Source organism: Neovison vison, chromosome 7 (genome assembly GCF_020171115.1).
Source record: "Neovison vison isolate M4711 chromosome 7, ASM_NN_V1, whole genome shotgun sequence".
NCBI classification, from domain to species: domain Eukaryota; kingdom Metazoa; phylum Chordata; class Mammalia; order Carnivora; family Mustelidae; genus Neogale; species Neogale vison.
This window is the reverse complement of record NC_058097.1, coordinates 191,146,048-191,158,524: the sequence shown is the minus strand read 5'-3', so window position 1 is coordinate 191,158,524 and position 12,477 is coordinate 191,146,048. Positions and strand designations below refer to the sequence as shown.

General features: G+C 37.6%; 1 protein-coding gene across 1 annotated transcript; it reads left to right on the top strand.

The window, feature by feature from the left end:
* Window positions 1–1,719: 1,719 nt before the first annotated feature.
* LOC122913612 (olfactory receptor 4C45-like) lies at window positions 1,720–2,661 on the top strand. Its single transcript, XM_044260274.1, has one exon. The coding sequence runs from the start codon at window positions 1,720–1,722 to the stop codon at window positions 2,659–2,661; it is 942 nt and encodes a 313-aa protein (XP_044116209.1).
* The last annotated feature ends 9,816 nt before the right edge of the window (window positions 2,662–12,477 follow it).

The window sequence follows — 12,477 nt, the reverse complement described above, 5'->3', positions numbered from 1 at the left end:
GAGGAAAAATAAGTTGTTACATTTGTCAGCAGGGATAGGGAAAGGAGAAAGAGAAGGGTAGAAGGAATTAAATATCCTATGATCATGTGTAAGATGTACTCACTATTGAAAATTCCTGTATAGATCATTCAAAAAAAGAATATATTCTTGTATATATTCAATTTTTCAACCAATCAGAAATGAAACTTTCAAGTTCATCTCACATGATTAAACTTAGTGTCAAAAGAAAAACTTCTATTATCTTAGATAACATTTTTCCCAAAACAATAGGAAATTCAGGGAAACTTCATGATTCACTTCATTCCATTTTTAAAATATGGCTAGGATTATTAATTATTATTATTAATAATTACTAATTATTATTAATAATATTTATTAATCTATTTCAGTGGTGGGATATGGGTGACAGGAAGCTCCCAAATGTCTTTTTTTTTCCAATTTATTTAATTTCAGAAAAACATTATTCATTTTTTTTTCACCACACCCAGTGCTCCATGCAAGCTGAGCCCTCTATAATACCCACCACCTGGTACCCCAACCTCCCACCCACCCACCCCACCCCCCCCCACACTCCCACCCACCCCCCATCCCCCCACCCCACCCCCCCACCCTCCCACCCACCCCCCCCCCCCCCCCCCCCCGCCAATTCAAACCCCTCAGATTGTTTTTCAGAGTCTATAGTCTCTCATGGTTCCCAAATGTCTTAATGTTAATGCCTTGCTAGAGAGAAAAACAACCTTAACTTGACAAAGGCAAAGCCTCCAGGATCCTCTGAGTCTTTAACATAAGAAAATCGTTTTGAAACCTCCTTTCTCCTTACCTCCTCCAACTCCCAAGTATAAAAGCAGCCACCCCTCACAACCCTGGTGCAGCAGTTCTTTCTGCCCACAGGTCACGTGCCCGTGCTTTAATAAAACCACCTTTTCTGCACCAGACCATTATTCTATGTCATGAAAGATCAGTGCACAGAAAATTAACTTAAGAACTACTGAGGAGTATTCAGTGGACTTTGGACCACTTCCATTTCTGCATCCAAAGATGTGAGAAGAGTGAGTGTGTATCAGTCTTGTAGAGTCAGATACAATATCCAGGGCAGTGGAGTGAATGCAGATCAAAGAGCTGTTATAAAGATGGGCCCTTAGCATCCTAAATGGAAACATACCATCTGCAGGTCTGTTTCTCAGTGTGCATGTGCATTCATTTGACAGAAAGGAATCCTAGCTCAAAAAGCACTGCTGGTGTAGATATAGGAAGGATAGCACTTTCCTGCTGTATATTTTACATTTTAAAGAATATTGTGTTCATATGCCCATAAATATTCATGTCAATGGGCAACTATAACCTCAGAATAATTGCTATTGATGAAATCTGTACCAAAAGCAGAGGGAAAAGAGCCATCCATAAGATTTTAGAGCCAGAGCTTTGAAGTCAATCAGGAGTCAACTGTCATAATAACACTTTCCTTTTTTTCTGGTGTTTGAAACATATTGACATTATAAGATTTAGATGAGTAAGAGAAAATTAACCTCTATCTACTTCTACCTATTCTCTTTTATAACAGTCTCCAAAGTGGTTGAGTTGAGTGGAAAGTGTGGCTTCAGCAACCCCAGAGGCCAGGACTAAAGAGGTGATGGAAGATTTCAGTGTTGAATTCAAAATACTACTCAGAAATTGTGATCTTTCCAGATGAACCATAGACTCATAACTCAAGCAGACTTCATGGAAAGGAAGAGCAATGTGACAGAATTCATTCTGCTGGGCCTGTCCCAGAATCCACAACTGAGGAAATTCCTATTTGCTGTGCTTTTAATCACCTACTTGATCACACTGGCAGGTAACCTCCTCATCTCCATCACCATCTTCATCAGCCCAGCCCTGGGATCTCCCATGTACTTTTTTCTGTCCTATTTATCCATTATAGATGGTTTCTACTCTTCATCCATAGCACCCAAAATGATCTTTGACTTGCTCTCTGACATGAACACCATATCCTTCGATGGCTGCATGACTCAGCTCTTTGCTGAACATTTCTTTGCGGGAGCTGAGATCATCTTATTAATTGCCATGGCCTATGACCGCTATGTAGCCATCTGTAAGCCCTTGCATTACATGACCATCATGAGCCGATTTGTCTGTGCTTTCTTGGTGGGAATGGCTGTGATTTTAGGTTTTATTCATGGAGGAATCCAGGTTCTGTTCATGGTCCAGTTACCATTCTGTGGCCCCAATGTTATTGATCATTTTATGTGTGACTTAATACCTCTCCTGGAACTAGCCTGTACAGACACTCACACTTTGGGGCCCATGATTGCTGCCAACAGCGGGTCACTATGTCTGCTCATTTTTTCTATGCTGGTTGCTTCTTATATTGTCATCCTGCGCTCCCTGAGGACTAAAAGCTCTGAAGGGCGCCGCAAAGCCCTGTCTACCTGTGCTTCTCATGTCACTGTTGTCATCTTGTTCTTTGTACCTTGTTCATTTCTGTATCTGAGACCCATGACCTCCTTCCCTGCTGACAAAGCTGTGACTGTGTTTTGTACCCTAGTCACTCCCATGTTGAACCCATTAATCTACACCCTCAGAAATGCAGAAGTGAAAAATGTCATGAAGAAACTCTGGAGGCAAATAACAAAAATTGGTGATAATGAATCTTGGGATTAGAGTATTTACATTAAAATATCTAGTGAAATTTTAGAGAGATTTATTCCCCTTCTTACTTGATTAAATGTGGGACAGTCAATTGTCCTGTTTGGATCGCTTTTCTTCAGGATCATATATTTTATGGGCAAGGTCAACATATCCACCCAGGAATAGTAGGCACAGTGCATAGAGCCCACAATAATTCTAGGATCCCTTGAAATGCTTAAGGTCTTTTAAAATAAGATGAAAAAAAAATGAATATAATCCAAATCCAAGTTGGAGTATGTCATCATTATACCAATGCATTCATAAAATATGATCTTTAATAATTTTTATGGAGAAGGACTCATGAGGTCAAAGTAGGAAGGGTCCACAGAAGTCATAATGTTGCCCTGATTGTTAGTATGAAAGGGTTCTGCAGCAATATTTTCAATGCTCTCTATACCCTGCACTACAGCTAGAATAAAGTTTTATTTTATAAGAGGAAAAGTTCTATATATGCAATAATGTATAGAAAGCCAGTGAGTCTTGACGAAGTACTTCCATTCAAATATACTTTTTCTTATCTTCCTGAATTTGAGAGGTTAATAAATATCCCTGCACCACAGCAACAAAGCATTCTTTACTTCTTACAGTCCCAATAAGAAACACTTGCACATGAAGGTACATTTTAAAACTTACATCACCACCATTCCCTGCAGTATACAATTTTCTGCAGAAGAATTAGAGGCAGAATTGGCTGATGCAAAAGAATTATAACTGATCAAGTTTGTAGAGTTAAGGCAGAAAACAACTGTATGTCAAAGTTGTGTTTTAAATGGAATATTACTCAGCCATCAGAAAGGACGAATACGCAACTTTTTCATCAACATGGTTGGAACTGGAAGAGATTATGCTGAGTGAAATAAATGAAGCAGGGAAAGCCAATTATCACATGGTTTCACTTACTTGTGGAGGGTAAGGAATAACATGGAAAATATTAGGTAAGGAAAGGAAAAGTGAAGGGTAGAAGCAGAGGGAAAGACCAACCATGACAGACTGTAGACTCCAAGAAACAAACTGAGGGTTTTAGAGCGGTGGAGAATGGGGGGATGGTGTCTGGTGGTGGGTATTTAGGAGAGCATGTATTGCATGGGGCACTGGGTGTTATATGTAAACAACCAATCTTGGAAAAATACATCAAAAGCTAATGATATATTTTATGGTGACTAATATAATTAAATGAATAAATAAATAAATTGCATTTTAGACATGGACAAAGGAAGAGTGAATAGCTGGGACAGGAAATTACCAGTGATGTAGAAATAAGTCTGTATCACAAACCTGAACAACAATGACCACACATCTGGATTACAGAAAATAATTCATAATATTTGTATGAGGAAATTCAAAGATAATTCAGAAATAGATGCTTTGAAGTCAGAGATTAAAAGCTTTGGATCAACCAGATTTGATTACTCATCTTGTCTCCTGCATTAATTACCCTTGTCAATGTAACCATTGTGCTTCATCTCTCTACTGATTTTTTCAACCTGTAAAATGGAAATAGCATTGCATACTCTCAGGCTGTAAAAATTAAACAATTTAGATTGAAAAAAATGAATCAGCTAAAAACTAGTGATATTGCTCAGATATCGTTACAGCTTTCAGAGATGTCACCAGCACAGAAAGTAAGCCAGGGTCAATGGTTGCTGACAAGAGGAGCCCCAGAACACCACTACTAACCGTCATTCACTAACCATGATCACAGGAAGACCAAACATCTATGCCAGCCTCACTGTACTTCAAATGTCATAAAAGGCATCTGTATATGAGTAGGAACTGCATAGCAGTGAGTTTTCTCATCAAGGAATCTAATGGAAACTGTGAACAGATCCCTGGACACTAAAAGCCAGCCCCCCACCAACTCCCTAGTCCGCAACACAAATGCCCTTAAACATCTCTGCAATAACCAATGGGGAGCTGGCTGGAGCAACCGTGACATGTCTGAGCAGAACTTATTTCAAAAACCTCTCCCTGATGATGGATCTCCTTCTGCCGCTCTGGGAGGAGAAGGGAGAGCCCAGTGCCAGAAACCAACAGACCTATCTCTGCACAGAGCTTGGGATTCCTGAGGAAGAGCTCAGAAACTTGTCTTCAGAGGGTGATTTCACAACCAGGGATTGAATATCATGTGATGTTGACATTTTTCATGTTCTCAGACTTTAGATCAGGTTAGATCTAACTGTACATGAAGGCCTTTTAAAAATATATGTTGTCCCGGGTGCCTGGGTGGCTCAGTTGGTTAAGCGACTGCCTTCGGCTCAGGTCATGATCCTGGAATCCCTAGATCGAGTCCCACATCAGGCTGCCTGCTTGGTGGGGAGTCTGTTTCTCCCTCTGTCCTTTTCCCTTCTCATATATATGTTGTCCCAAAACAAGCAAACAAACTCAAGTAAGAGAACAAAGTGCTGGTTACCAGTGGTGGATGCCAGAGGTGGTTGTGGGGAGAAGAGTGAAATAGGTAAAGGAGATTAAAAGGTACAAACTTCACTATAAAATAAATACATCAAAGAGTTAAAAAGTATAGCATAAGGAATATAATCAATAATACTGTAATACTGTTGTATGGTGACAGATGGGTGACTACACTGACCTTGGTGAGAACTGAATATAGAACTTTCAGATCCCTTCATGGTACAGGTCAACCTTGATAACATTTTACATCAGTTACACTTCAATAAGAAAAATTCTTTTTTCTTTTTTTTTTCTAAGTGGCTTATTGCTCACTTTTTTAAAAATTTCATTATTATTCTGTTTTGTTAGTCACCATACAGTACTTCATTAGTTTTTGATGTAGTGTTCCATGATCCATTGTTTGCATATAACAGCAGTACTCCAGGCAATATGTGCCCTCCGTAATACCCATCACTGGGCTAACTGATTCTCCCACCTCCCTCCCATCTGAAACCTTCACTTTGTTTCCATGAGTGCATAGTCTCTCATGGTTTGTCTCCCCCTCTGATTTAACCCCTTCATTTTCGAGCTCAACCATACAATTTTTCCATGTTTCCACAGGACTGACTATAACAGGAGCTATGCTAATACATCTCTGGGCACACACCCAGGCAGATATCCTCATCTCTGGTAACAAGGGGATCAAAGGACTGATCTTGACATTTGGAAATGGGGCTACATTTGCAGTTGAAATGAGGTTATGATCCACCCTAAAATATCTTGGGAATACTTTTTCAAATTTAATTTTCAAATTTGATTTTCAAATTTAATTCCAAAGATATTGTGTGTTGGGCATCAATATTAGCTTCCCCCAATATACATAAATTTAAACAAGTAATGGTGATCTGTGTCAGGCAACACAAAGGAATAATATTGTGCAATGGTGAAGAAGTAAAATTGTGGAATTGTATCTTTGTTCATCTCATTTTATCCAAACTAACCCCAAAATCATTTTTCATGGAGATATCAACTGCAAAGATTGCACAAGTTGGCATATTTGAAGGGACTCACAAGAAATCACAAAGCATAATCATATAATACAATTTTTTGAATACCAATGATACTGAGAACTGAGAAACAGAGTACAGGCAAGCACTGAAGGTTGAAGAGATGTCCAAACAATAGCCCTAGAGTGTTTGTTCACACAGACAAACAAGCCTCATCTCTAGTTGAACCACCAAGACCACATGAAATAAGTCTGGGCTTCGTGAAAGCTCAGGGAAGAAGTTTGCCATGAGGTATTCATGTCCCTATGGTCAAGTCAGTTATGCTAAGTAAAAGCCAACAGTAAAAAAAAAAAAAAAAAAAAAAAAAAAATTCTTGGCATTATCAGGGGAGTTTGGAACTTTAAAAATACATCAAAAATTCCTCTGGTCCTGTCTTATGCAATGGTCACAACCCTGCATGACCAGAGTTAAGACTTTCCTATTGAGTAGAAAAATAACCCTTTCCTACACACTCCACTCTCTGACCCTTGGTCAAGACTAAATCACTCATAATCATTCCTTCTCCTGCAAGTTTTGCATGATTTATAGAACAGGTAAAATAAGAGACCACGTGCAAAGTGTTAATATCTTGTATCATCAAATAAAGAATTGGTATTGTTTAAAGAAGCATTTCAGCTAACCAAATATTCCACCACAAACTTAATCATAAACAAGCACAAGTTGGAGAACTATTTAATCTCCCTTGAATAGAGAAATTAAAATTGTATGAAAAGTATCAATTGGTAGATTTACTGTAACAATTAACTAATCCTAGTTCCTCCTCTAACCAATCAGATTTCATTGAATGAACATCATGGAAGATGTCAATTCCACTTCCTAATATATTTGATCATCAATTTAAGTATTATAGATTTTGTTGAAATCAAATTAATCCTACCAATTATAAATGATAATATTAAACCAAATAACAGTTACACTATTATTGATTGGATGCTCCCTTTATAACAACAATTACTTCTTGCTATCAATTTAATTTTCACTCAGACCCCTCATTTGATATAACCCTGGGTTTCCCACATCTTCCAGTTATCCACGTCCCCTGTATCAGGCTTCATTGCCAGTCCATTGACTATTGCCAAAACCTAAGAAAAGTCATACTATATCACTATAGTTATAACCCGGATCTTCTGGTACCTAAAGAACACCGTTCTTAACACACTGAGTGGATTTATAGTTTCCTTTTCAATAATCAGCTTCCATTCAGCCACTTTTCAGACTGAGAGATGGATCGCCACACTGAAGACACCATCTATACACCAAATAGGCACCAACCATAAATTGATCATAGGGAGGGACCCATTCAGCTAGGAGGGTAAGCCACTCCACAGGAGGATCTAATGTAGGGCTCAAAGGCAAGGCAGTCACTTGTTCATGTGTGCAATGGGTTCCCTCTTTCACAAATCCTGTGCTTATATTTCTAATTAAGAAAATAAATTTTCTGTTCATTTTCCTCCCTAGTAGAATGATTATCTGATATATCCTGGGACTTATGGGTATTTCACATCTCAAAATAATGTTGTATTCTTCAGTAAAAATAAAAGCAGTTCGAATAAATTCCAATAACAACCTAGCAATCACCTTGTAAACTATACACTCTTTGGCTGTTTGAGGCAATTTCCCAGTACAAAAGTCCACTGATGCATCTCCTGGTAGCCATTCTGGCATCCCTTATGGAAGGCATTACTAAGAAAGAGAAATTATTCTCCTGATTCTCTTTTTAGGAACAGAGAAGCATCACCCAAAAGAAATCTCAAAGTTTTTCTTGTCTCCCATTGGTCAAAATGTTGTCACATGCCTTAAATTGATCACTGAAAAGAGGGGGACACTACCATAATTTTTTTAGACTAATCCAGGGTCACAACTATGGCTTGGGGATGGACCACACTTTCCCCAATACTGGAAGAAATGGAGTTTCCTTAGAAAGAAAGAAGCTGGGAAATTGCCACTCTGTGGGTAACAGTGTCGGCCACACCTAATGGGCCTCCACTGACCACTCTCCATACATCTCTAATCAATCTCTCTCTCTCCCCCCTTGCCCCACACTTCCTTCTTAGCTCTATCCCCTGGCATTTCAACATATCAAGTTTCTCCCACCCCCAAAAAATTCATCCACATGCTAATGTTCCACTCAGTGACTAATTTCATTCTTGTAACAACTCTATGAAAAAATGTTATCTCTATTTTGCATAAAAGGAAACTGATGCATGTGGAAGGTAAATAACATAGCCAAGCTCCCAAAGTTAGCCAGGATTCAACAAATATTAGCCATCAGTATCACAAGAGTAGAAAATGCAAAAATTTCTCTCAATTCATTTCAGAAAATTATTTCTGAAAATACCTCTGAAAAAGTATGGTCTATGTATAACACACTCATTTTACCAATATTCTTCCCAATAATGTCAATTTATATAGGGCTCTTTTTCAGACTCTAGCAAGTGAAATGAAATACATAGAATCTTGTAAATAGAAGAACTGGGTTTCACACCCAGGCTCATCGCTTTGATGTATTACTTCTCTGGGAACCTACCACACCCCATTCATGTAGAGGATGTCCCTGCTCCTCAGTCTGAACATCTACTTGGTCTTCCTTCCACTCTGCAGGCATCAGGAAATTTTCAGAGAGAAAATTTCCAAGATAATGTTTAGGCAGATCTCTCAGATTGGAGCCAAAGGTAGGAAAGGAAGATAAAAAATGTCCTTTCTCTGCGGCTCTCCTCATGGTCACTGAGGCATCTGGGATCTGTCTGAGGAATGTGTCCTGCCTGCCACTGCTGGGAGAACCAGAGACTCTACATAATCCCCCAGGGTCTGTATCAGCACCCCCATGCCGATCATTCCCAGTGCATGAGACACATCACAGAACCAGTGTCTACCTGGTACCACAGCATAATTGTTAGAGCTCAGGTTTAGAATTAGATCCATTTGTATTTAAATCCAAGCTCTACCAAAGATTAGCTTCTCGGATCTTGACCCACGATGCTCACAGTGAACATTGACCTCTTTACACATAAAACAGAATTAGCAGTACTGTCCTCTTGGGATTATATAAGAATTATATAAAATACCATACTTAGCAGAGTGACATTAATTTATTACTTCTCAGTCCTCATTGTGTCCCTTTTTCCTTTATTCCTACAACTTTTTCAGGGACTCCGAACTTCACTGTCAGAATTCTTTAGTCATGACAAATCAAATGTTCATTAAAAGATTTTAGAATTATAATTTCTAAAATTAGATTTTAGAAAGATATAGAATTATATGAATCAGTATTTGATACTTAAATATATCTTCTCTACTTTCTGTATGTGCACAGATTCTAGAAACCAAAAGACTAATGAAAATAAGATAGTGTGTGTGTGTGTGTGTGTGTGTGTGTGTGTGTGTGTGTATGTTGTAGTTGAAACAATTCTTGCCAGGAACCCAAACTGGTCACACCATGAGTTTTGATACCTGCACAGGAAAAAAAACAGTCTTTGCTCTTTATCTTGTAGAATCCTACTACAGTCCTCTGATAGGTATCATTATCAACCCCTTTTTACAAATGTGGGAATTCAGGTATAAAAAGGCTAAGGAAATTGTCCAGTGTCACACAGTTAGCAAATAGAAGTGCCAGCAAAATTTTTCTCTTCAGCATGATTCAGATGTCTATTATTAAGAGCACCTTCTGTAGCCTACAGGTGTAGACCATTGGGGCATTAGCATTAGAATAGCATTCTTCACTGGCTTAGAGGTTATCCTGTATCATCTTGTTCAACTCCCCCTCCCCCCAGAGTTCTGTGAGATAGGTATTATTAAGGCTATTTTATAGACTCTGACTGGATCATGCACCCATACTCCCATGAATAGAACATTCTGTGCCTTTCATCCCAGGCCCTAGGACCACTTCCTAAACATAATCATAGGGGGGCTGCTAACCCAGCCCAGCTGGCTCTCCCCCACCCCCTTAGTCACAGATGCCATGGCCCCCAGAAAGAAATGATAAATTGACCTGGCTGCCATCTTGGTTGAAGATGCTAATTCTAATCCTCTGGGAGCTGAGAGGTCAGAGACTCCCTCATGACTAATATCCATTTTAAAACTTTCCTAAAACCATCCATGAAAATATTAATAAAGATGGACCCAGGAAGACCACATAAAAATAACCAGCCACACATCACAGAAGCTGTTTGGTTCTGAGTTTCCAACATAGCTGGATCCAGACTCCCAAGGACCAAAGAAAATAACTCTGGGCGGAGCACAGGCTTACCAAGGAAAAAGGACTTATAAGAGCTAACTAACTGCAGCGAACTTGCCTGCTACTCCAAGGCATCTTGCATTTTCTGCTGATTGTATGCTGCTTACAATCCCTAATGTTTGTGCTTTAACAAAGTATACCATTTTCAGGGCTTTATATCAGTGTGGATCTCAGATCAAGTAGTCTTTAAAATATACTTTATAAAAGTCTTCATATCTATAATATACTTTATATCTTTGATATACTTTAATATACTTTATATATTAATATATTAATAATAAAGTATGTTAATATACTTTAATATCATTTATATCTATTAATATATTACAATAAAGTATATTAATATACTTTAATATATTTTATATCCATAATATACTTTATAAAAGTCTTTATAATATACTTCATCTTGTCACCAAAAAAAAAAAAATACTGGCAAATGTGAAGTACAGTGGGTTGGAGAGAGATGTCCCCCCATTCTTAGGCTTTCCCCCTCAATTTCTTATGAAGTCCAACACTTTAGAAGCTAAGTAAAGAGTAAGTGTCTGACCTGGGATGCTCGTGCATAACCCTCACAGGAAGGTGTGACCCTAGAATCCAAAACTAAACCCAGCTGATAAACTCAATTATTTAGGAAGTCTCTCTCAGCAATAATTTTCAAGGAACTAAGTGAGCAAAAGAAATAGACCTAAGATAAAAATGGTTGAACTTGCAGAGCAGTTGCTGGGAATGGGTAGTGACAGCGTCCTCCATGCCAAGTGTGTTCTTAGAGAAGGCACCTGTTCTGGAATGAATCTGTTACTTCTTTCTCAAAGGCATCAGACAGGTAGGTACACTGATTTTTTTATTAGTAGTTTGTTCTCAAGATAATAATAGGTCCCAAAGGTGAGTTAGATTTAAATATGTGTACCTACTTTCACAGAATTTTATGGATAATGACTATATTTAGTCTATTAAAAAATCACAGTCACTCAGGAGATTACGAACCCACACCAGAGATAAGAAAATACTATTACTTTTACTAAATTTTTTCGCTGATTATAAAGGTAAACTACTGGAGAAAACTTGGATCAAAAAATTTTTCAAAGAATGAAAAATGCCCTTAACTCATATTTCAAGTAAACACTATTAATCTTTATAGTGTATTTTGTCTCAGATACTTTTCTATGTATACATGTCATTTTGGACATTTTAGATCATAATACGTAAACTGTTTCATATTTTGTGGTTTTGACTCAATATTATATTGGAAGAAGTATCTTTCCACACTATAAACTCTTGTAAATAACTTCAGTGTCCTCCTGATATTTCATTACCATAATTCACTTAATTATTCAAATTAATGCAAATATTTGGAATATGTTCACTTATTTATTATCATCAACAAATTATGGAATATACCTGTATAACTAATTTTTATCCATATTTTTTATCTGGAATAGATTCCCAAACTGAAGGAGTACTAGACATAGCCAGTTATAAACCTTATTACATGAAGTCAAAATTGTTTCCAGAAGATTTTATATCAACACACAGCAAACAGCACTGGGTAACAAAACTATCATAGATATTAGCCAAGTTTTGTGTCAAATGCATTTCACTGTGTTTAAATGGTACTTCTTTGATGACTTGTGAAATAGAGGATTATTTTAGATCTATTCCTTAAATCTTAGAGTTATCTACTTATTAGTTTTGCCCTTATTTTCACAATGGTACAAGTAGGTCTTTTTTGTAAAAACCAGTTCCATATACTTGTTTTACTTGTTTCAAGTATTTTTCCAGTATGTTCCAGACCTTTATATAACTGAATCCATTAATTTGTCCTGTTTCTCGTACCATTGCATCTGCTTAATGTGCTCCTCTTCAGCCAGAAATTAAATATATACTTTTTTTGAAAAAAATATTTATTTTATTTGAAGGCATTAATGCACTCTATTCTTTCTTTTCCTTTTTTTTTTTTTTTTTTTTTGGTGATGGTATAAAGAGTATCCAAATATGTGTGATTACAGGAAGGGATGTGCATTTGTAAAACTGTATTTGGGGATATGAATGAGTGTAGGCATGAATGTGTGTACACATATGTCTATGTGTCAGTCAGAGGGT